At 35.5% G+C, this 24,297-nt stretch overlaps 3 protein-coding genes across 11 annotated transcripts; 2 read left to right on the top strand and 1 right to left on the bottom strand.

The window, feature by feature from the left end:
- Nucleotides 1-30: 30 nt before the first annotated feature.
- On the bottom strand, nucleotides 31-3,174 carry LOC127246059 (protein TIFY 6B-like). Of its 3 annotated transcripts, XM_051267252.1 has the most exons (8): nucleotides 2,873-3,173; nucleotides 2,083-2,126; nucleotides 1,353-1,537; nucleotides 1,022-1,245; nucleotides 853-946; nucleotides 516-771; nucleotides 363-423; nucleotides 31-266 (listed from the first exon to the last, which is right to left on the bottom strand). In XM_051267252.1, exons 3-8 carry the CDS (start codon nucleotides 1,515-1,517, stop codon nucleotides 179-181), a joined length of 888 nt encoding a protein of 295 aa, XP_051123209.1. In that variant the 5' UTR covers nucleotides 1,518-1,537; nucleotides 2,083-2,126; nucleotides 2,873-3,173; the 3' UTR covers nucleotides 31-178. The 3 variants fall into 3 exon arrangements, with proteins under 3 accessions (XP_051123209.1, XP_051123208.1, XP_051123207.1); XM_051267251.1 differs by lacking the exon at nucleotides 2,083-2,126 and having other exon boundaries at nucleotides 1,022-1,242; nucleotides 2,873-3,174; XM_051267250.1 differs by lacking the exon at nucleotides 2,083-2,126.
- A 6,652-nt stretch (nucleotides 3,175-9,826) lies between these two features.
- On the top strand, nucleotides 9,827-15,788 carry LOC127246107 (cell division control protein 48 homolog B). Of its 4 annotated transcripts, none has more exons than XM_051267324.1 (15): nucleotides 9,827-10,071; nucleotides 10,199-10,253; nucleotides 10,351-10,445; nucleotides 11,215-11,388; nucleotides 11,485-11,529; nucleotides 11,621-11,676; nucleotides 12,113-12,259; nucleotides 12,884-12,991; nucleotides 13,311-13,410; nucleotides 13,513-13,794; nucleotides 13,883-14,052; nucleotides 14,505-14,633; nucleotides 14,901-14,988; nucleotides 15,067-15,144; nucleotides 15,243-15,788. In XM_051267324.1, exons 4-15 carry the CDS (start codon nucleotides 11,251-11,253, stop codon nucleotides 15,609-15,611), a joined length of 1,710 nt encoding a protein of 569 aa, XP_051123281.1. In that variant the 5' UTR covers nucleotides 9,827-10,071; nucleotides 10,199-10,253; nucleotides 10,351-10,445; nucleotides 11,215-11,250; the 3' UTR covers nucleotides 15,612-15,788. The 4 variants fall into 4 exon arrangements, with proteins under 4 accessions (XP_051123281.1, XP_051123278.1, XP_051123280.1 ...); XM_051267321.1 differs by having other exon boundaries at nucleotides 10,348-10,445; XM_051267323.1 differs by having other exon boundaries at nucleotides 10,152-10,253; nucleotides 10,348-10,445.
- A 342-nt stretch (nucleotides 15,789-16,130) lies between these two features.
- On the top strand, nucleotides 16,131-24,110 carry LOC127246077 (serine/threonine-protein kinase ppk5-like). Of its 4 annotated transcripts, XM_051267279.1 has the most exons (10): nucleotides 16,131-16,542; nucleotides 16,804-17,226; nucleotides 17,389-17,434; nucleotides 17,564-17,995; nucleotides 18,627-19,971; nucleotides 20,636-20,915; nucleotides 21,505-21,612; nucleotides 21,683-21,961; nucleotides 22,662-22,805; nucleotides 23,427-24,110. In XM_051267279.1, the coding sequence occupies exons 2-10, from the start codon at nucleotides 16,849-16,851 to the stop codon at nucleotides 23,622-23,624; spliced, it is 3,210 nt and encodes a 1,069-aa protein (XP_051123236.1). In that variant the 5' UTR covers nucleotides 16,131-16,542; nucleotides 16,804-16,848; the 3' UTR covers nucleotides 23,625-24,110. The 4 variants fall into 4 exon arrangements, with proteins under 4 accessions (XP_051123236.1, XP_051123233.1, XP_051123235.1 ...); XM_051267276.1 differs by having other exon boundaries at nucleotides 16,131-16,289; nucleotides 16,378-16,542; nucleotides 16,804-17,995; XM_051267278.1 differs by having other exon boundaries at nucleotides 17,389-17,995.
- Nucleotides 24,111-24,297: the final 187 nt, after the last annotated feature.

Below are 24,297 nucleotides of genomic sequence, written 5' to 3'. Positions count from 1 at the left end.
AAAAAAAAAAAAGGGGGCCACATTATATCATATCGTAAAAGAGATATATATATATATATATAAATTATTACAGCTCTGTATAAATCATTAATATATTTATGATATCACGTATTCAATAAACTGTAATAACAGGGTGTTGTCCGCATCATCTTCAGCCAAAATTCACGACCATCTTAGCTCATTGTTGGGACAAGACCAGAGCCTTGCTGGAATCTGGTGGCTCCTTGAGTGCAGCAGCAGCAGCATATGGTGATGCATTTATCACTCTGCAATGGAGATTGGAATGTCTTGATTGTCTTAGGATGACAGAAACACTAGCCATTCATTCACCATATCATTAATTACACTCATTGTTTACGTACCTTTCCTTGCGCTTCTCCAGAAATCGAGCCAAAGATTTCTTGCGAAACTGAGGCACGGTGTCTGATAAAGACAGCACACGAAAACAATTATATTGCAGTGTCCATGGAGTCCATGTAATGATTTGATTTTAAGGAAACTAAACTGTGAAATACCTGAGGGAACAAACTTGGCGGTGTTAGCGGCTTTCAGAGGCTCGGCAACAAACGATGAAGGCATGAAAGCTCTGGCTGGCTTAGTAGGAATTGTATCATTATTACAAGGATGGACGACAGGTGGAGCAATGCTGAGCGGAGTAACCTCGATGGGGCTTGAAGTACGGACATGAGGCTGACTTACAACAAAGGGATCAAGAACAGGAGCTCTCGGCGCTGGGGAGCCATTTCCAGCCAGTAGCATTATAGCCTGAGCCTATTAGCCATCGATCCACAAAGTTACAAGAAATTCAAGACATTCGATCATACATGCTTAACCTTCTAACTTGGGGGGTACCTTGTTAGAAGAAATGTTGTCGTAGACACACACCGAACCATTATAAAAGATTGTCAGCTGATTACTAGGATTCTGTGGGATCTTCGAGCCATTTCTGTAGTAGAGCATACACAGTTCAATTCAGCCTATGTGAAAGTTTTTGATCATATGAACTTTAAGTTTAGTGTACCTTAAATCGGTGCTAGAAGGTACAGCTGTGACAGGATTTGAAAACGGAACAGGAGGGACAGGTTGTGAGGCCAAGCTCAATGAACCCATCGGATTTGGATCAATGAACGAGCGATGAACACTGGCAGGGGCAAAAGGTGAAAGTTTTAGATTCATTTGATTGTTAAAACTTGCAGCTGCATACCGGCCTCCTCCACCTTGCCCTTGCTCGGGACCATTAATCTTCTGCACGCGAAGATGCAGAGCTATTCTGATTAAAATGGGTACAAATCCACCATTTCATCAACAAAAACATGACAAATTAAAGTTCATAGAATGGAGTATAATCAAACCTGTGTGGGGCCATAAAATTTGTTATCAGAGTCGAAAGAATCGGTTGTTATGGCAACCAATCCAGTTGAAGCAAGGGAATCAAAGCCAGCCTTGAGAGGTTTATCTTCTTGAAAAGATAAGAGATTAGAGCCAAAAGAGGCCTTGTTTGGAAAAGACCAGTGCATTGTTGAACTCCTCAATGCAGCTACAGAATCAAACACAAGAATGTATAAGTATAATCAGGAAAACAATTTGCTGCAAGAAGAAACCTTCAATCTATTGTTATCAGTACAAGCAGCCCTTTTGTTATGATCTGAATCTGATCACCTCATATACAGACTAATAAATTCCAAATGATTAACAACTCATAAGGTACAGTTGATCTGGTAATATGCAATTTCATAAAGCTGAAAGAAAGATCACAATCTTCCATATAAAAGTAGTGAAAATATCAATTCTGACAATCTCGCACATACATGCACATATATTTGTAATATAATATATGGGTGTGTGTATTTATATATAGAGAATTATTGAAGTGAGAATCAATCCAGAGCAAGTGTGGAATATGAAAATCAAAACTAGTCAGAACAGTTTAAATATGGCAATAAAGTATTGGGAATTTGGGACATCTTTATTTCAAGGCAGCCATCATGAAAAAGATATATTCATCTTTTTTAATGTGGCGACAAATAAATAAATGGGATTGTGGGGTTGGGTGCTGGAGACTTCTTGAAGAGCACAACTCACAACTCGGTTTTCAATATAATAAGCTGAGGGATGCATATTTGAATCTGCCATTTAAAAAATTAATAAAAAGAAATCATGAGATGCATGTTAGAGCATTGAACAATCAATCCAACCAACACAAGAAACTAGAAATATAATATATAATTGTATATGGTAAGAGAGTGTGATGGCATATCTTATACATATATACACTAATCAATTGGAAAAGATAAAGGCTTGAAAAGTACACCTGGGTTCATCCACCACAAGAACCAAAAAGAAGACATTTTCTTAATGCCCAATTGAATTTTTTTAACAAAAACGTGAACAAATCAACCTTGCACATCATTTTTTTCTGAGAATAATAATTTATTAATGCAGCTAGCACTGTATTCTATAATCAGTTTAAGGGGGGAGAAGCATATGCAGTCAAGCTTCAGCTGACAGCTGGTGCTGTGCAGTTTGTGCCTTTTTTAGCATTCGCCCATATGAAAATGGATTTCAAAACAAAAATGAAATCTTGAATGAAAATTAATACACCAGCTATGGTTTAATTAATAACCACATGAGTATACAAACCCCATTTTATTTAATCTGTTGAACCTGCTTCAATTAAGCAAAACAGTAAAGGTTCCATTTTTCCAGGCTCTGTCTAAATTAAAACAGATTATAGTTTAGATGCTCGGTATGTTTAAGAAGAAACAAATCCAGGCTTTTGCATATATACATATGAACATGAAAGAATTCTAGAACAAGAGCTGAAGCAATATGTAAAAGAAACAGTAAGTTTGGAAATAAACAAACAACTAACCTGCATCAGTTGATTCATCAGTAATCTCCTGTTTGACAGCCAAGCCCAGAAAATCTCTCTCCATATTCACCTCAGCAGACCTAAGTGTGAGAATTCCAAAAACAACAGCAGTATTTGCAGCAAAGGCAGAATTATATAAATCTTATTGATACAACTATGAGCAGATAGATAAACAGGTGTTAAATATGGCAAGCTGCCTGTGAGAGAGAGGAGGAGACAAGATAGGAATTAGAGGGATAAAAATTGCAAATTGAAGAGAGAGGGAGGGGTGGGGTTGGGTTGGGGAGGCATGTAAGACTATAGAGTTAGATTAGATGTAATAACTGCCCTATAAACAGGTTTGTCTCGTGGCAAAATCTAAAACCGGCTATTCCCGGTCACCAGATCGAAAGCGTGGTTTAGACATAACACGATTTTTGTCCGAAAACAAGAAAGCGGTGTAGCGCTATCGGGAAACACGTTTTGCTTCAGCAAGTAGCTGGTTGAAGCAGTAACGTTGAGGTAACACTAACACTTATACCACGTGAGCCAACAGATTCCGTAAATAGTGGTTTTCCGACACGTGTCAAACACGTGACAGTTCTCGTGCGTATTTATTTTGCCGTAAACAAATGAGGCGAGCCAATACAGTCACATCCAGGCGCACCGGATAACTCCCACTTCCATCCACGTGTCGAGTTTTCATTGGCACTTTACTTGCCCGCCGGGTGTTATTTGTTACCCGTCCTTTTTTATTTTGACGTAAAAAAATGCATCAAATATAAAAAATGAAATAAAATCCAATGCTATCTCGGACATACAAATTTTATATTTTTTTTCAAATATTAGGATATCTTTTAATATTCATCTACTAAAATAATAAATAAAAGAAATACTTAGTTAACATTGATATATATAGTTCTAATTTTTTGCTTTTGTTGCAGTGATGAAATATGTCTTCGGCAGTAAAGATATGAGTAGAGAAGTGGATGGTGCAAGTGCAATGATTTATACTTTTCGATTTTGATTTTGACAAATTTTAAGTATTTGTTTTTAAAATGTGTTTATTGGCAATGTTTTAATTTTAATGACTATATTGAATTTAACTAATTATATTTTAATAGGATGATCAATATTTGATTTGATGTATAAAAATAAAAATAATTTAAAATATTAATATATTATAACTCTGTAGTAGTATTATAGTTTAAAATAAAAATAAGGGAGAATTAAGATAAAATTCATCTGCCCTGCCCCTTGTTTGATTGGAATTCAATCCCTATTTTAGTCCCTATTTTAAATATATGTATCTGCACTCTCTACTGTAGCAGTTTGTTTATATTTAACTCTCCAACACTTAATCCATCTTTTTGTTTCTGGTCAGTTTGTTCACTCAGGTTTTCAATTTTTTGTATAGTATGTTTTATTTCTGTCGCAGTTAATTTCATCATCCTCTTCTTCACTCCTGTTGGACTAATGTGTTTCCTATATTCCCATTAGAACCCGAGTATCCTTGCATCTCTCTTCCTACGTTCTAACATTCAGGTGAGTATATAATGTTTTTTGTTTCCGAAACGAAATATTATGCCTTTAAGCATAAGAATTTATCTATTATTTTTGGATTCAGTAGTGTTGTGTCTCTCAATTTAGATTCATCCTTCATTTTTTTTTCCTTCTTATATCTCTAGTTGGGAATACATTATAGGAACATTAGTAAAGTGGAAGTTTGAATGACGCACATAATATGTTTGATAAAATGTCCCAAAAAGGAGTTTTTGCTAATGCCAAAGAATTTGATGAATTATTGTCAAAGTATTAGTTGTGATTCCCAATTCCAAGCCGGTCCACCAATGATGGTTATGTCAAAAAATCATAATCGATTACAACAATCTTGCATGACTACATTGACAACATGCCTGAGCGTATATAATTTAAGTGGGAGTATATGCATGAGTATTAAACTGGTATATATGTTGTTACTGAAAGTATATCACAAATATATAGTTTTTAGAATTAATAAAGTAATTTTAAAGAAATAAATTTATATTTTAGTTTAGGGGTAACGTTTTTGTGGAAAATTAAAATACCCACATATCAATCTGTAAATATATTCAAACTTCATTGGCAAAGATTTGGTTTTTCAAACAATTAGATATTGAAGATTGTGTGGATAATAGCTCTTTTTCATATGTTAACTAAGATCATGAGAGTCATCTTCAAGTAATGTAACTCATTCATATGTTGAATATGTCCGCTTTATTGAAGGTTTTTATCAATTTGTTTCTATATTGTTCCAATCAATGTACTAATTTTATTATTTAGCATATTAATTTATTGCGGCTAGCATTTCTAATTTGGTTTGGTATTATTAAGAATATGGATTACAATTATCAAACATTTCTCTTGCTCAAACCGCTTGTATTTCGAAACAAGAACTAAGCAAATTTTCAAATATGAATGTTTTTATCAATGCATTTCATTTTGATTTTGTCAAAATTTAAAACAAACTACCATTCAATTGTCGGCACTTTTGATTTGTGTGATGAATTAATTAGCAGATTGAGTCATTATCTATCAACATATGATATCTATAGAAAAAAGAAAACTTGACTTTAAATACTAAAAATATGTAGAAGCATTCGATTTAGTATCTTTTCTACTTAAATTTGTTGGTTTTGTAATATAATTGTAGATGGTGTGGCACAATTGTTAATTTTTGTGGAAACTTGATTAGCTTCGATGAAAAGGGGAAAAAATAGTCTGAATCTGTTAATCACTTGTTCATATAAAGGTAAGACTTCATGTATTAGCTTTAGAAACAGTTACATAAATATGGTTATTGTGGTTGTCTCGAGCAGAACAAAAGATATTGTAAATACCGGATACGGTAGTCTTTTTGAAGGTGTAATTTTTTGTTTTGTCCTAAATGTCTCGTTTAGTGTGTAATTACTTTTGGCGTGCTTGATATAATGTAATATTATAGGTAAATATACAAACAAAATGACCCCACTTACATAGAACCACGATTGTAATTTAGATGTACTGTGGTACATGAATACGAACAACGGGTATTTGACAGTCCTATTTTGTTTGTGTATTATCAGGTTTCCTTGAATGTTGTTGATTTCAGTCGTTCTCACGCAGAGGAACCAATTCACGTACTCGGTGAGAGCACTTCTTTGAAGCATCGTGCTAAAGTGACAATTCTTCATCCATTTACCGAAAACTCAGAACAAATCATGAAGTTGATATCTTAATTGCAGCTGCAGAAGTATTCAATTTGATTAGTGATAGTTGGTTAAAGCCAAGCACAATTGTCGTAGATTTTTAAAAGTCTAATTTTTTTATTTTGATAGAATGTTCATTAATCCTTTTCTTGTAATTACTTTTGTCATGCTAAACATAATGTAATATTGTATATAAATATACAACAATAATAATATTGTTACATTGAAGCTCTTTTTGTAAATTTTATGTATTATGGTAGATGAACGGAATTTACGAGTATGTGATGATGGTCTTTTATATATAATTTGTTGACAACAGAGGTTTCTGAAAATGTAATAGAGGTACATCGGAGCTATGCTGGAGTACTTTCCTGCTCAACCGAGTTACTATTTTTAAAATGCTTCTAACTGATTGATTTTTGAGTTTGTGAGTGTGCGAAAATTTTGATTATTATGTTATGGGTCAAAATATTTTAGAAAAATGTGTTTGTCCTATTACACAAAAAAACACTTGAAGTCCTAGTAGTAGATTACAACTCGCACTTTCACTTGAATGTTGTTGTGTGTGTTACAATGTGGATTACTATAACAACCAATATAATTTAACTTAGTAATTTATGACTTGTTTATTCATCTACAAGTGGAGATTGGACTATAATTGTACACATACCACACAATAGAACTAAGTTATTTCTGACTTAGTCATTTATAGTAAATATGTGTTATTTATCTTTTGATACAATTCAGGGTGTCGTGGAGATATTATCACAATGAATTCATCATTGGTTACCGACAATAAGTGAATATTTTAAACAAAAAAGGTCAGTTTTCAAGCATATATTATCAGAGTATATATACTCATTATTGAAGCATATAATACCAGTATTATAGGTACATAAGATCTGTGACAAGGTATATCGGTATTTGATGCAGGTATGTAAGTATGTGCTCCGGGTACAAACACCGACATTCAAGGTATGAATGATGATTGCTTAGGTATTTTCCTTGTAGTAGCAGGTATCCGTGAATGCGGTTGATTTCAATTAATCCCCTGACGGGGGGCACAAACTCGGTGAGAATACTTCTTTTCCTAGCCTCGTTGGAAAAATTTAGGTACTGTATGTCTATATTTGACAACTCATGCCATACTTTTCAATGGTAAGACCACAAAACATGTATGCGTAACAAAAAAAACATAATTTTAACTAACTTATTTATGACTTGTTTAGCTATCCATAATAAATATGTGTTGTTTACCTTTACATACAATTACAGAATTCACAAAAATATTATAATGATAAATTTATTCCTGTTTACATAGAAAATTGAATATTTTGAACTGAGAACGACATATCCCAAGCATATATATTATTTACAAGAGCATATGAGATACTAGTTCCGGAGTATATTGGTAAACGACTGAGGTACCCGTTGATGCTAACTTGTGTGAAAAATGATATGTTATAATATTATGTCGTTCCTATAGTGTTTGAAATATATTATTGTGAATGCAATTGGATAAAGTATTAATAGATTAATACTCTCCATTACTCTGTACAACTATTGCGTATGCATCATAACTAAGTACTACTATTACCAACAACACAACTAAGTAACCCAATTGTCTATTGTTCACCTATATAGATCATCTTGTTAATTTTTATAAACAACTTTTTAATCTTCTATATTGGTATAATCGACTATGTTAAAGATGAATACATTTCATGTATGAATATTACTAAAGATAATGTTATACTTTACTTAATGTTCAAGATATGAAGTATTAGACCCCCCGGGTATAAGTAACTTAACTTGAGGTATTTACTAGTTTAATATAGTTATATCATTAAATAATCGAGGCATGTCGTGTTTGACAGGAAATACATATCAATGTGATGAGGGCATAAACCTTCGCATTAAATCTATATGTTTTTCTTTCTTATGTGCACCACTAATGTAGTCAGGTATCCGTATATCCACTTTTGTTCATTGCAGGGATTACTTCAAGAATTGCAAGGTCTTGTAATGAATTAGTTAATTCCAATTTAACGCCAATATGCATAATTTTTCTGGCTCGCTGCTGTCTTCATACAAGGATAACCTTCATAACTAATGAATAACATGTATATGAACATATATATATATATATATGCAGTTTGAAGGTATTTCGATCTAGTTAGACGGGTACATCGATCCGTTGTGGAGGTACACTATGTGCATTATTGTAATTTTAACTATATGCAGAATTAATCATATAATTATTCACGACACAATTTATAGTATTACTCCAAACATTAAGCTTCACCAAATTTAACCTACGATTCAATTCTTCAATCAATCTTAATACAATCTTATCGAACATAAGGCAAATCTAACCAATTCAACCAACAATTCAATCGAAATAACACACTATCCAAATCAACCCCAAATAACAAAACCCAAATCAATCCCAAATCTATTCAAATTCATTACAACGTTCACTTACTATGTGATGTTCATTGGCATCTACGGTTCAAATATGCACCTTTCAGTATTTTGGCCGTAATTTTACCGAGACATCTCTTCACATTATCAAACTTGCTGCCGATACTGCCAAATTTGCATGAATATAATACTTGGAGAACATACAGACCAATCGACATTGCAAACCGATTGATAATCGATTTGTATTCCTTACCCGATCTGTAAATAAATACCATCAATCCAAATTATCCAAACATCAAATTTATTTAAAAGTTTATCAGAATCTATCAAGACTACGTCACAACACATTCCGAGTACACAGTAGTCCCCTAAAAGTATATTACTTAGCAAACTAGACCTAAAAAATGCAATGCAACTCGGGGTACTTAACAATACTGCATTTACCAACCCGCATACATGACTAATTATCGAACAATCAAACAAAAAAAAATTAAAATATTCAACTCCATATAACTAAACAAAATATATATCTATAAAATTAACTAAAATCACATATTAAACAAATAGAATTGCCCAAAATTTGTGCCAAAATAAAACACCTAACTCGGTCTACGTGGGCAAATATACGAACAATTTCCAACCTAGTTAACAAACACAACTACACCGATCATCCAGGACTCCTCAACACGGAACTGATAGAGGAATACAAACACTAGACCAAGGTCTTACTTTTTCGAGCTTGTCCCGAGGGATAAGAGTGGGTCAACTATTTTCTTCACCATTTTTGCACCGGTCAGTCGCTACTTGATCGCCAGAGGTTGGAGAACGTCGATTCGCTTGATGATGGAAGATATAGGTTTAAAATCGGGGTGAGGAGAGTTAGGGGGTTTTTCCTGTCTCAACCTCTGTTAAATCGTGGGTAACTGTCTTTTTTTACTATTTTTTAATTTGCAAAAAAAAGCACTCGATATTTAACTAGAAGTATATAAAGTTATAATGGGGTACAACGGGAAGTAATGTAGATATATATTACAACATTAGAAGTATTGATTAATTTATTTCGAGTATCTGATGTGTGTATAATGGTGATTGAGAGAAAAATACAAATTGGAGAGTTATAAACAATCTAATCCCTAAAATAGATACTGCAGTCTAATTAATTTTCAGGGAAGACTGAATTAAAAACTGAATTACAACTAGATTTTCATTAACTAACAGAGATTTTAGTCCAGTATCCCTTAAAATAAAGATATACAAAAATTTTATTATAATATATTATATTTATATTTATAAAAAATATATATAGTACACAAATAAACAAACCCTACTCCACTCACAACCCACTCCACGCCGCCGCGGCGCCGCCCTCCCACCACGTCTTCTTCTTCTTCGTTGCTTTCTCCTCTTTCTTTCTTCTTGCCCTAATACACCACTCCACAGTCCACAGCCGCCGGCAGCCGCACCAGGTTCTTTCCCCATCTTCTTCTTCTTCTTCCCCAATTATTTCCTTTCTTCCTTTTCTTTCCTCCTCCTCCTTTTTCATCGCAGTCGCCGCCGCAGCCACACCAGGTTCTTCCCCCATCTTCTCATCTTTCCCCACAATTCTTTTCTTTCTTTCTTTTTTCCTCACCCGCCCCAACATTCCGCAGTCGCCGCCAAATATAATATATATAATATATATATGATCGGTCTGCAGAGCTTCTACTTACCCAAATCGGACCCGCAGTTGCCGTCGACGAACTCCTCCCAAGGTATTCCTGTATTTTCGATCCAACCTTTACTTAGCTAAAAGAGATATAAGCATCAGTGTCCTGAATCGCTTCATTTCTTTTCTGTACATGTAAGGAGTTCTTCTTAAGTCCTCCTCCGAGATTTGTTCGACGCTTTCTTGTCTCCTCTACCGTCACCAGAGAAATTGGCTTTCAAAACTCTTTAACTTCAAGGTACACACCTATTATTAATCACGGTCTTCCCTTATGTTTGCATTGCATAGCTCTGCATACGTGCTTACTTACACAGTTCATCTGTTTGAGTTAGTCCTATTTTACTTACTTTAAAGTGTTTATTAAATGACCTTATATGCAGTCTAAGTCTTTACCTAAAACACTTCATCCACTGCTTTGTAATTAGCTAAAGAACATTTTCTACGCAACACAAACCAATTAATTAATTAATTACCTTTCTAATACTGAATATTGGAACCAGTACTGATTGTGATGGTTTATTACATTCAAATAATTGCCTATTTTTATGAAAAATGCATTATCTACACATTCCCCATAAATTAAAATTGTGTAAAGATGCTTCAATAATTATATCTCGTGTTGCTTGTGTGACTACTTGAAGAATTTGTTTAAAATTTACAACTAAAATGCATAATGTCCCCCAATGGTAAAACATCTTTAAAAGTCCCACTAGCAGCTTCGGCAACATATCGATGTATCATTAGAGCTTCGTATCATATAGCCATAGGTGTCTTTCGGATTAATTGATCAAAATCAGAATTGACATTTATCAAACAATTAGAATTGACTTTTCCCATAAAGGATTTTCTATTCTATTAAATTAAACATAACTAGGACAATATTTGCAACTGTTCTACATAATGGATTTTCAGCTATCCGATGGATAAGTTGCCATATTGTTATTCTCTTACCTCTTTATTATGTTTTGTCTCAACGAAACGGTATTTTACTACAATGGTTCTTCCAGTAAACCCGAAAATTCAACTAGAGTACCGGCGGCAGCATGGACGGCATCGGCGCCGCTGAGGTGTGGAAGGCGGAAGAAGCAATAGCCGGAAATGTGGAAGCTTTGCAAGTTCTACGGGAGTTGATATCTTACCCTGTGCTATACTCTCGGGAGGCTCGAATTCTTGGTATCAAGGTTCACTTCACTTCCCTATGTAGTTATGCGATTGTATGATGGATTTGGTCCTTTAGCTTGTGTGATATAATATAAATTTGTTTTCTGATTCTTCAGTGGCCGTGTGGTGTGCTGCTCTACGGTCCTCCCGGTGGAGGAAAGGTATTTTACTTGGCTCCTTAATATAACCCTGCCTATCATTTGCTGTAAAAATTACGTTCTGTCTTAGCTTATGCATTTTTAGAATGTGTAGACAAGCTTGGTTCGTGCGGTTGTTCGTGAATGTGTTGCGCACTTGATTGTTATTAGGTAATTCCCTTTTTCTTCATGAGATTATGAATTGTTTTTCACTCGATGTCATTAATAAATTAGTTTGTTTAGAATCGGATGGAGTCGGAATTTCGGTCTATTTGGGGAAGGGGGAACATTGGGTCATGCAGTTATGCCAATGTAGAGTTTGAATTAGGCGAAGTGTTAATCATCGATCATATATAGATGTGGAAGGAAGTCTTGTATTAGATTCTGTCGATTGGGATTTTTGGTATGAGTTTTTGAAATAAGGATTCGTTATAAGCTAATGACCAAAGGATGGTTACATGGTGAAACAATTGTTGACTGTGTGCTCGTGTACTCTGCTAGAGAAGAAAATGCATTGCCATAAATGGTTTTTCTTTACGGGACCTTTTACTTCTCTCTAAATTTGTTTCTTGTTAGACTTGCTGATTTAGGCGGCTGTGTTTTGCAGTGATTACACTGTTCGGAGATCACATGTGGGTGAAAGTGAGAAAATTTTGCGGGAGGCTTTTGCTGAAGCAAAATCTCATGCGAAATTGGGAAAGCCTTCAGTTGTCTTCATTGATGAAATAGATGTTCTTTGTCCTCGGGAATCTAGGTAACACTTACACAGTGGATAAAGATTATTCTCTTATTTTTCTTTGTTTCTTCTTATATAGTGACATTTTTGTGGTACATGTTATCTCGGCTTTGGTTAGATAAGTGTTTTGGATGAAGTTTTGGAGAATTTTGGGAATAGTAAAAATTGAGTATTTGATAGGATTTTGATTGGATTATTTTTTTTTGAAAAAATGACTGTTGATGAATAATGTCAAAACTTCCAAAAGTTATGTAAACAAAACCGATTGAAGTTATTTGACGTAATAGGATGCTTGTATACAGTTTTAATGTATGGAATATAAATAAAAAAGGATGCAGAAAAGAGAATAAAAGGTAACATATATTTCACAATGCTTTTATGCTCTCTTAAATTTGTGATTAAAGTTTATATGAAAGATGCATTTGTGCCTGAAATGGATACAGTAGCAACTAGGGCATAAGGAAAGCTGGAGAATGGAACAAAATGTCATTGATAGAAGATTGTGTAAAACTTGGTTGCAAGACTTATCGTAAAAACAGAACCACAAGTCTGTTGATGGCTTTAGTTATTTATTATATATTCAGCTACTATTGTATATTAGTTTCATGAATAATCAGTGAAATCATTTATCTTTAATTGCAGAAGGGAACAAGATATTCGCATAACTACTCAGTTGAAGACTCTAATGGACTGCAACAAATCCCTTACCGCATCTGAATCCCATGTTGTAGTGGTTGCATCAACTAATAGGTAGACATTGCACTTCTGTTGCTCTACTTCAATTCTTTCCCTTGCTCCAGTCTTGATGGGATTTTATAACTGTTGAAGTAATAAAAGAAATTACACTTCTCCACAGGCATGTTTTATTTTGCACGTGGAATAAATGCTTAACATATCAGTTGGTTTGATTTTTCTGTTAAAAAAGCTATGGATAAGAAGAAAAGCATATTTCCATTTCCACACTTCAGCAAATTTTTACCATCTCACATTATTTTTGGTTGCTTTTCCATTGGTTTATAAATGGCATATTTGCCTTTAAATCTACTGAATCAACTCAATTTATGTTTAGAGTGGATTCTATTGACCCTGCACTAAGACGCTATGGGCGCTTTGATACTGAAGTTGAAGTCTCCACTCCCAGTGAAGATGAGCGCCATAAGATACTTAAGGTCTAAATATTATTTTTACATATTTTTTAAAACCCTGGAAGCTAAAGTTGCAGAGCCGTTACTTAAGGGCCTTCTGTTTTTGTTTTTACCTGAAAATGTCAGCTATATGCAGGGAAGCTTCCTTTGGATCCAACGGTTGATCTAGGAGTTATAGCTGCATCTTGCAAAGGTTACGTTGGGGCGGATATTGAGGCTTTATGCCGTGAGGTTGTGTCTAAATGGAGAAAACGTGTGGATGAGCATCAAGATGGTCCCCATATGATAACGATGGATGACTGGTATCAAGCTAAATCTACGATTGGTAGTCCTAGTATAACAAGAGGTGTTACTATGGAAATCCCTAAAGTCTCTTGGGATGATATTGGAGGATTATACGATGTGAAGGTATGAAAATGAAACCCGACCATTATAATACTAAATCATGAAATATCATTATGGAAGAAATTATTTCATACTGTGGATTGTGGAACAGAAAAAGCTTCGGCAGGCAGTTGAGTGGCCTTTAAAACACTCTTCAGCATTTTCGAGGCTTGGAATATCACCCACCCGTGGAATACTTCTTCATGGTCCTCCAGGGTGCTCAAAGACAACCCTTGCAAAAGCTGCTGCATGTGCAGCACAAGCTTCTTTTTTCTCTTTGAGGTATAGTTTTCTGTAAGCTTCAATTGATATATGTTTTTTTTTTTTTTTTTTCTCTTTCAAAATACACCTTTCCTGTTTTTGTAAATAAAAAGGAAATTTCTGTACTTGGCAAAAGACATATGCTTGGCTGTCCTCTAGTTGCTAAGTGGACGCAGTTTTCACAATGCCTTTTAAGCATCGTAAGGTTTTGAGCATGATAATTCTATTTGCCACTTCTTTCCTTTGAGGTAGTATAATAGTGCACGAACTACATGCTCGGTATTGCCCTTGTAAGAGAGCAGAATATCGTTAATATTGAAACTTTTTCCTCATGATGATGTTGTCTTGTGCTCATGGCTTCATTAATTATTCAATGTCATTAGAGATAAGTCTATATTGCAACTCTGAACTACTACTTGTCCCTTGGCAATCTGCTGGTGTGTTACTAGCTCACGAAAATTCACTTTGCACAGTGTTGCAGAACTTTATTCAATGTATGTTGGTGAGGGTGAAGCTCTATTACGGAATACCTTTCGGACTGCTAAGCTTGCTGCACCAAGCATAATATTTTTTGATGAGGTTGATGGGGTTGGCTCCAAAAGGTTGGTTTCCTAATATATTTTGTTTCTTACGGACAATCATGATTCATGGCTTCATTAATTATTCTTCTAACATGTCCGAGCTCATTTATGGAGGAGTGCATTATATTTAACCCATAGTTTTTTGGTTTTCTAAAGTCACCCGATCGCTACAAAATTTTTTGTTCTTCTTGACTAATGGGACAATCTTGAACGATATAAACATGCTTTGTTGTTCTATATGAAATTGACATTCCCCATATCCCTTTTCCATTTTTACTCAAATGGCAGAGGAGGAAGCTCGGATGGGAGCTCGACTGTTGGGGAAAGACTTGTGTCTATGTTACTAACTGAAATGGATGGGTTAGAGCAGACCAAAGTGTGCCTTAAACCATTTACCCTTTTCATCTCCAAAACTTAGTGGCATTCACATTAATTAATCTGCTTCTCCTCGCAGGGAATTCTTGTTTTGGCTGCTACAAACCGTCCTCATGCTATTGATGATGCACTTATGCGCCCCGGACGTTTTGATTTAGTAAGCTTTCCCTACTTACGAACATATGTGCACCACTTCCGCTTGATTTTTAGTTCCCCTTACCTCATTTTGCATAACTTGGTCCACTATATAAACAGGTGCTTTATGTTCCACCGCCAGATTTGGAAGCTCGCCTTGAAATCCTTCGCGTGCACACGCGCAACATGGAAATAGATGCGCGTGTCGATCTCAGGCATGTCGCAGAAAACACTGAACTCTTCACTGGAGCTGAGCTGGAGCAGCTATGCCTGGAAGCGGGCAATGTCTGCCTCCGAGAAAGCATGTCTGCCCCAGCCATCTTACACCGACACTTCGAGACTGTAATGAGATCGCTTAGACCGGCGCTAACTCGGGAAGACATCGACTCTTACGCCTCGTTCCGAAAGAAGAATCGATCTTTGAAGTCCGCCCAACCATTTGAAGAATCCATCTCCAATGCCCTCTCCGACCTCAGCATCAAACTCTAAACTAGATAGATTAAATTTCAAGAATTCAGCTTTAGTTAGCAATTATTGATGTTGTTCCTTATAATGTGTCTCATAGATTAAATTTCAAGAATTCAAGAATTCAGCTTTAATCGTTGTACTGTAGGTGTAATAATGTGATATTTTGAATATAAAATTGATTTTTAGTATAATAAAAAAAAAGAATAGAGGTGTATGATTTGATATTTTTAGGAAAAAAAATAGTATAAATCTAATTCAATCTTCCAAACAAGCACACTCTAAGCCCAATTTTATCCTCCAAACAAACACGCCATAAGCGGAACAGATCAAATAATTTATATTAAAATTCTCCAAATTTAAATTAAGTTTCCACAAAAAATAAAAATGCATAAATTCAAATTCATCTTATAATACATATTCAAGTTCAAATTTTTTAAAACTATGCACCCCTTATGGAAGATTAAATACTCCTAAAAATAATTCTCGTAATTAAATTAAAACGTTATAAAAGGTGAAATCTGTATGGAGTATCATGTGATTTTCAACAGTGTGGGGTGTGTGCGCGCTCACTGCAGTTCGCTCGGACACAGACACACTCGTTGGTGTTCAAATTTTATTTTATTTATTGCATTCTTCAGCTCCGGCGACGGATTCTAATGCCTTCTCCCAGGGGGCACACTGCTCGATCTCTACCCCTTGGTTTTCCCCCCATTTTTCAATCTGATTTCGATTTTTTTACTTCCTGTTGAGAATTCTGCTCATTCTCCCAACTGCTCGTGCTTTTTAGGGTTTCGTCAAAGCGGGAATCTTCACGAAAGCTCCTTTTGGGTGTCGTGAATCTCTAGAGGGAAAAAATAATTATAAAGAAAACAGCGTTTCCTTATATGCTGCGAATGCAAGTGCATTTTTCTATGTATTGGGATCCGTGGACAGCTCTGCATGCTCCTCTTTAGTAAGTCGTTGTTAGAGCCGCTTTCGTCAGCGTGGTTTTAATTCCAAGCGCCCCCTTTTCAATTTCGGCTTTGATGGAAGAAAGAAAAATTTGATCTTTTTTGGAGTTAAGTTTGTGGTACTGAAGGGAAGCTTGCTGTTTAGATTTCTAATTTTATGAGATAATGATCTGCAATGGGAGTTAGGAGCTTTACATGTTTCCTGAAAGGGTTGATACTAAGGTTTCTGCCTCTTTTGTTTGTGTGTGTGTGGTCGATTCCAGGTTTAACGGAGTAGGTCTTTGGATTGCTCAAGTGCGTGTATATAAATGGCTGATTCAAGTCCAGTGGACGCTATATTGGAGTACTTGAGGAGGAACAAGTTTACCATAGCTGAGGCTGCTTTGCGGAGTGAATTGGGCAACAGGCCTGACCTTTGTGGAAGTTTTCAGAAGCTTACACATGTGGATAAGGAGCCAGTTAACACATCCAACAAAGAAGGAAAGCTGGGTCATGTAATTGAAGAAATTCCGGCTATAAAAACTTCTCAGGATCATGGAGAAAGTGTTAAGGATTCATCAACCTCAACTAGTGCTGAGGCATTTAAGGAGCTAATTGTGAAAGAAGTGGAGTGTGGAGCAGGAAAAAATGGGTTCGAGACAAAGTGGAAGAGATGTGGTGTTATTGGGGAGCAGAAAAAGGTTAATGTAAGTGTTGGAACCAGTGATAAGGACTTCAACTTTCTAAAAAGTTCTGATGATACTGTGCTTGATATGCATTCAAAGAAATACTATGCTAGTAATGGTTCAGTTACTTTGTACCAAAAGGATGATTCCAGTGTTTATGATAACAAATTTTTGGGATTCCAGGTTCCTGGGAACACAGAGCCAAATGTCACAGAAGCTTTTGACACTGGTAAGGCTAATATCAATCCTGGTAAAAGGATAACTTCTTGGCCTGTTAATAATGTTGGTGAGCAGAAGGGTATTGGCCGAAGGAAATCAATCAATTCATGCACTGATGAACCTGCCTGTTCATCTTCAGAGCTTTGGAAGGAGTGTTCTGTCAAAACTGTATTCCCCTTTTCCAATGGAGATGCTTCTACCAGTTATGATACATCTGTTGGAGCTGTTGATAAAAAGGAGGGGAAGAGGAAGTCAGAATTCAATGACATTAGAGCAGTGATAAAGGAGCAGGTGGATGAGATGGGGCGAGCTATCTTTTTTGGGAAGACTCAGGCAGGTGAGCCAAAAGATTTTGATGAGTTGGAATTTCATCCTGCATCAGAGAACCAGAAGGAAGAGTTCCCGAGACTCCCACCTGTTCGACTTAAAACAGAAGACAGGCCTTTCAACATCCAATGGGATGAGAAACATGAGCATGATGGACCTCCTCCCAAGATCTTGGGTGATGACAATCCTTATCACATAGGATCGTTTTTGGATGTGCCATTTGGTCAAGAAATCAATCCTCCGGGTATTCCTAAAATCCTTAAATGCTTATTGTCAATTCCTATGCTGCTAATACTGCCTGGTAATGTGTTTTCTTCAGTAATTATACGTAGTTTAAAAAAGTTAAGCAAGGTTTGCAATTGAGTGAATTACAAAATTTTCATAGGCTGAAGGTACAATATATGCTGTTATATATAGTTGATAATGATATTTGATAAGCCATGCGCAGAATCAGTCCTTAAAACTCTTAGCACAAAATTTTTTGAAGACTCTTCCTCTATTGGAAGACGCAATCTCAAAATTATAAAGCAGGTAGCCAGGTACACTTGTTTATGCACTGCCTTAACAGAGAGCAGGTACACTTTTTTTCCTCAGAAATGGCTTCTGTAAAGCAAAAGTAGACTGGATTAAAGTTATAAGATCTTTCCATCTATATATTCTTATGCTAAAGACAATAACCTCCATCCGCTCGGTGAATATTTTCTTAATGCTTTTAGTTTTTCCATTTTGTATATTCTTAATCTTTACTGTCACGGATGCCATCTGATTGACATGGTGGCATTTTCCTCTGACAAAACATTGCATTATTTTCTGAACCCAATATACCAAATTCTGTTGCAGTCTACTCAGTGCTATTTTCTTATCATGATTCTCAGGGAAACGGCTTGGAGGAGGCAGTTGGCTTTCTGTGAGTCAGGGCATTACTGAGGATACTTCAGATCCTATCTCTGGTTTTGCTACTATAGGTGATGAATTGAGTGAATTTATTGATTACCCTAATGAATACTGGGACTCTGATGAATATGAAGATGATGATGATGTTGGATATTCAAGACAACCTATTGAGGATGAAACATGGTTTCTAGCTCATGAAATTGATTACCCCAGCGACAATGAAAAGGGGACAGGACATGGGAGTGTTCCAGACCACCAAGATAGGGGTCCTACTAAAAATGATGAAGATGATCAGTCATTTGCAGAAGATGATTCTTTCTTATCTGGGCAACCATTTATCCAGTCAAAAAGTCTTGATGTTGTACCCTCTGGTGATCCTGTTGGATTATCTGAAATGTTCATGAGGAACAATGAGAATAACTTGATTGGCCAATATGATGGACAATTGATGGATGGTGAGGAGCTTAATTTGATGTGTGGAGAACCTGTTTGGCAGGGCTTTGTTACTCAAACAAATGAATTCCTTATGATTGGGGATGATGAAAAGCTTATGAATGATCAGGCAAGGTTGCTCCTGGATGATATGTGCATTTTGATGGATGATGATCATCATGCTTCAGTAAGATCTATTGGTGTTGGAATCAACAGTGATGCAGCTGATATAGGCAGTGAAGTCCGAGAAAGTTTCATTGGCGGCAATGGTGAAGGGGACATAGAGTACTTTTGTGATCCTGATGTTGGCATTACTATGCCTAGATCCTCACAGCATGACTTGGATAAGGACACTAGCGATAGAGACGAAAATAGAACTAACAGCACTAACTCTGGTAAACCTACAATGAGAAGTGACAAGGATATGTATTCATTGTCGAAAGGTCATCTAGACGGAGTATTTTCATTTCCTCCTGCCAGAGATAGGCAGTCGGTGCAAACAAACACCGGTAAACCTTTGCAGTCAAGTAAGGGCAGTGTTATTATTGGTGAAGAAGCTGATAATCACTGCGTGACTAATAAAGACATGCTTGCATCATGGAGGCGTGAAAGCAATGATTCTTCACCAGTAAAAAGTTTGAAGGATGAAAACCGTGTTAATACTGGAGAATCAGCTGATTCTTGTCCTTCCCCTCTTTTCAATTATGGGCACATTGAAAGGGAGCTTGTGAAGAAAGAAGATAATGTAAAGACAAATAGTATAAAAGAGGAAGACCCTGAGACATTGCTGGAAGACGAGGAAGCTGCTGCAGTGCAAGATCAAGTAAATCAGATCAAAGCACAAGAGGAAGAATTTGAAACTTTCAATTTGAAGATTGTCCACCGGAAAAACAGGTATACATCTATTAATCCTACAATACTGTGAATAAGTTCTATTTTATTTTATTTTGAAGATTTAGAAGTTTATACCTTCTAAAACTATGTCTTGAACTTTTTATTGGACAGGTAGCTGTACGATGGTACTGTGTTTTTATAGAAACTGTTTCTGTTTCAGTGTTTACAGCTTTACCTCTTGGAAATGAATTAGACGTGACTTGGAAATGAGGTTATACAAATTTAAAATCTATGCCACATGTAATATAACATATCATATGAGTGATACATCTAGTAAAGTCATAGCAGCAATGTAATAAATTACTCAGTTGGCAACTCTTTGATTATCTGGGGTATGAAGAAAGTTGTCTACTTAGTTGTAGGTATTTATTAAGCCAATATTGGTGCTTGGATCCAGTAGCTTGAAGCTATATATTCATATGTGACTGGCTTTTACAATTTAGACATGATATTTATCTGGAGTCGTAGGTTTGAGCTAAGAAGCTTGTTTCCTTCAAATGGATATAGCTAGTGTATGCTGTCAAGCTACTGTAAATTCAGTTTCTTATGGATCTGAAGATGTGTTCTATATAATTGACGATTATAATCCACTCTTTTAAGCTTCAATGTTATAGTTTTTCTATTGGTGACAGCTTTCTAAATTGTTTCTTTATTGGTTTTCTAGGACTGGCTTTGAGGAGGATAAAAACTTTCATGTTGTTTTGAACTCAGTTATCGCTGGACGCTATCATGTCACTGAGTATCTTGGATCAGCAGCATTCAGCAAAGCTATCCAGGCTCACGATCTTCACACTGGCATGGATGTTTGTGTGAAGGTTATAAAGAACAACAAGGATTTCTTTGATCAGAGCCTTGATGAAATAAAGCTGCTCAAGTTTGTAAACAAACATGATCCTACTGACAAGTATCATATCCTTCGGCTGTATGATTATTTCTATTACCGGGTAAATAAGAATTTGAAATTTGAAGGTTTTTCTTTTTCTTTTTTTTTTCCCCCCAAAATATTTAGCTAAAGTGTATATATATACACAGATTTAGAAAGTATATAGATTATAGATGAAGCTTCATCAGAATTTACATTGGCATCCCCTATCAATGAAAAGTTGGCTGAAGTTTTTCCAACATGTTGCCTGATTGTATATACAATTCACTTTTATCCAATATTCAGGTGTAATGGTAATATACTTAAGAATTATGGGCAGTATTGTAACTTCTTTTGGCCGGACATTTAGTATTAACTAAGACGTCTGAAGGCAAGCATAGTGTGCCTGCTGCATTATGTTAGATCTCTTGTACAAATGATAATTTTAGATGGCCACATTTCTTAAGATATATTATGCAGAATAATTTTATAATTTCATATTCAGCTAGGCAACAACATTACCTCCACAATTCTTGCCAACTAGCAACTTTATGAGATTGATTAGCTTTGGATGGAGGCTTTACCAATTACCATGTTATAAACCCTCCACTCATGCATGGTATTTGTGGAATTCAATCCTATTGACTTTGTATGTATATATCCATACACAGGAACATTTATTGATTGTATGCGAATTGCTTAAAGCAAACCTGTACGAGTTTCAGAAATTTAACCGAGAATCTGGGGGAGAAGTTTACTTCACAATGCCAAGATTGCAGGTTTGTAGCTTTAATGCAAATTTCCTTGCTGATTACCCTGCCAATTACTGACTATGAATTTTATTTGCAGTCAATAACAATTCAGTGTTTGGAAGCGCTTCGATTTTTACACAGTCTTGGGCTTATACATTGTGATCTGAAGCCTGAGAATATTTTGGTGAAAAGCTATAGCAGATGCGAAGTGAAGGTTATTGATCTAGGAAGTAGTTGCTTTGAGATCGATCATCTTTGTTCTTATGTACAATCTAGGTCATATAGGGCTCCAGAAGTGATTTTGGGACTTCCATATGACAAAAAGATTGATATTTGGTCCCTTGGTTGTATCTTGGCAGAACTTTGCACAGGCAATGTAAGTTCTTCCAATTCATAGTTCTGTAGTTCATCTCAGTCAGCAATTTTGTAGCAAATTTAGATATATATATATATTTTTTTAATTTATTTTGTCTTTTCTTGAGGTCTTCCCTCCAAACCAAAAGAACAGAAAATGCTGTCTGATCTTTACCCAATTGATCTTACCTTTCTCACAGCATTGAAATTTCATTTAAGCAAGTCATGAACACTCTCGCCCCTTGGAACACCTTAAACAAAGGCAAATACCAAGTAGCACAAGGTTATAGTTAGAAAGCATCACTTATTTTTTTTGGTAGTATTGACAGAGGTACCAGAGGTGATGGTAGATTTTGTACCGTGCTCGGAATTCTCATTGGCAGACATGATAAATTTGGGTTGAAGAAAGCCCCAAGGAAGAAATGTTGAGTCATCAATCATGATTAGGCTTGACTTTGATCAATTAATTAGCTTGATTATTGGTTTGGCCAATTTTGTGTTCAGGTTAACCCAGATTTGTTGCATTTCTTTTAAGAACATTTTTAAATGGCCAATACGGGCTGCTTATTTTATACATTTATCTTCTCAATTACAAAGCCAATATTTTATCTATGTGTTGTCTTGTGTCGCTAGAAAAGCAATTTTTTGTAGACATTTTCTATTTTTGTCGTTACTGTTATTGCTTCTGGGACTTAAGAATAATTTATGTGCTGTCTGAATAGGTTCTCTTTCAAAGTGATTCTCCTGCAACTTTACTTGCTCGAGTTCTTGGAATTATCAGTCCTATACAGCCAGAGATGCTTACAAACGGAAGAGATACCTACAAATATTTCACAAAAAGTCATATGCTTTATGAAAAGAACCAGGTGACAATCACTTTTTGTTCTCTCCTACATGCATATCAGTTCATACAAATGTTGCAGCACCGACATCCTTATTTTATGAATCAAAATGTAAAAAAGAATGTGGCATTTGTCAGCCCTTACACTGGTCTTTGTTAAATTGCTTGGTTTTGTTGAATATCTCTTGATGTTTGATGGTTGTGCTTGTAATTCAGCACATAATGTCACAAACTCTGACATCTTGAGATGCGGGAAGAATGGATTGCCAAACAACATTTGTTGTTTGGGTCTGTAGGGTGGGAACTTGAGAAATATGCTGCACTGAGCATTGTTGCTAATTTTATTTTTATTTATATTTCCACGAGGCTTAAAAGCTAAAATTGTAACGAGAACACTTTTTCAAATAAGCTATTTTTGAGGCTTATGTAATGATTTTTAAAATCGCATAAACTGATTCAATCATTATTCCTTATGGTTGCTTTTTCGTATCTTGTTAGCTTGTGCTATTTAAATGTGTTAAATATGATTGCTTTCAGAAATTACTACTCATAGATTTGTTAGATAGGTGGTTTGTTCTTACTTGGTTGATTCTGTCCCCAATACAACAATATCCCATGTCTTATTCTGGTTTCACATCTCTCTCAGGAAACTAACAGACTGGAATACTTGATACCCAAAAAGTCATCCTTAAGAAACCGGATGCCCATGGGAGACCAAGGTTTTGTCGACTTTGTTGCTTATCTGCTTCAAATCGACCCAAGAAAGAGGCCTTCTGCGGCTGAAGCTCTTGAACATCCTTGGCTGCAGTACCCTTATGAACCAATATCATCCGGAGGAGTTTGAAATGCGTTGATAAATTAAGATCTAAATGTTCCTTTCAGATCAGACATGAATGCATGCATTTGGGGCAGACCTGAATTGGCTGGCATGCAAATTAAATGTGCCTGCAAAGCGAGCAAGCGAGCAATCTTCAACCAGCTGAAATTTTGCAAGGTCCTCCAATATATCTGGAGTTTTTGTTAATCTCTTGCTCTGCTCATTGCCGCGGGTTGTATTTTAGCTAAAATGTAATCTTACAAGATTATGTATGAATTAAGAGTAGAGTAGAGTGGAGTAGAGATGTCTTTTTGTTTCTTACACTTTTGTCGAGCCAGGTAGCAGCATCAGTCTCAAGTGTCGGACTCTCGGTTGTACATGGTGTGTCTGTGATTCTTTCTTTTTAGGGTGTGTTTGATTGGGGATTGAATTTTAAATTCACCCAAATATTTATTTTTCATTTATATTAAAAATTAATTTTATATAAAAAATATCACATCAATTTTCTATTTATATCACATTATATAATTATTAAAATTTAAATTTTTTATTATTCAAATCTTAACTCAAAGTTCAAATCCCAGACAAACACACCGTTACAATATTTTGTTAAGAGAGTTTTTCATAGATTGTGATTTTTTTTTGTATTTATCATACGATTTTTATTTATTTATTTAAATTAAATTGACAGATTACTTTT

The sequence above is a fragment of the Andrographis paniculata genome, unplaced genomic scaffold (assembly GCF_009805555.1).
Source record: "Andrographis paniculata isolate CXL003 unplaced genomic scaffold, ASM980555v1 Contig26END, whole genome shotgun sequence".
Lineage (NCBI taxonomy): Eukaryota > Viridiplantae > Streptophyta > Magnoliopsida > Lamiales > Acanthaceae > Andrographis > Andrographis paniculata.
The sequence above is the reverse complement of the archived record's forward strand: the minus strand, read 5'-3'. Positions and strand labels throughout refer to the sequence as shown.

Coding starts and splice junctions, on each gene's coding strand:
- LOC127246059 (XM_051267250.1), bottom strand. CDS start 2,936: ATGGAGAGAGATTTTCTGGGCTTGGCTGTCAAACAGGAGATTACTGAT. Junction 947..1,021: donor CCTTCTAGCACCGATTTAAG/GTACACTAAACT, acceptor GCTCTACTACAG/AAATGGCTCGAAGATCCCAC. Junction 772..852: donor ACAACATTTCTTCTAACAAG/GTACCCCCCAAG, acceptor GATGGCTAATAG/GCTCAGGCTATAATGCTACT.
- LOC127246107 (XM_051267324.1), top strand. CDS start 11,251: ATGGACGGCATCGGCGCCGCTGAGGTGTGGAAGGCGGAAGAAGCAATA. Junction 12,260..12,883: donor CTTTGTCCTCGGGAATCTAG/GTAACACTTACA, acceptor CTTTAATTGCAG/AAGGGAACAAGATATTCGCA. Junction 15,145..15,242: donor GCCCCGGACGTTTTGATTTA/GTAAGCTTTCCC, acceptor CTATATAAACAG/GTGCTTTATGTTCCACCGCC.
- LOC127246077 (XM_051267276.1), top strand. CDS start 16,849: ATGGCTGATTCAAGTCCAGTGGACGCTATATTGGAGTACTTGAGGAGG. Junction 20,916..21,504: donor ATGATTATTTCTATTACCGG/GTAAATAAGAAT, acceptor ATCCATACACAG/GAACATTTATTGATTGTATG. Junction 21,613..21,682: donor TCACAATGCCAAGATTGCAG/GTTTGTAGCTTT, acceptor TTTTATTTGCAG/TCAATAACAATTCAGTGTTT.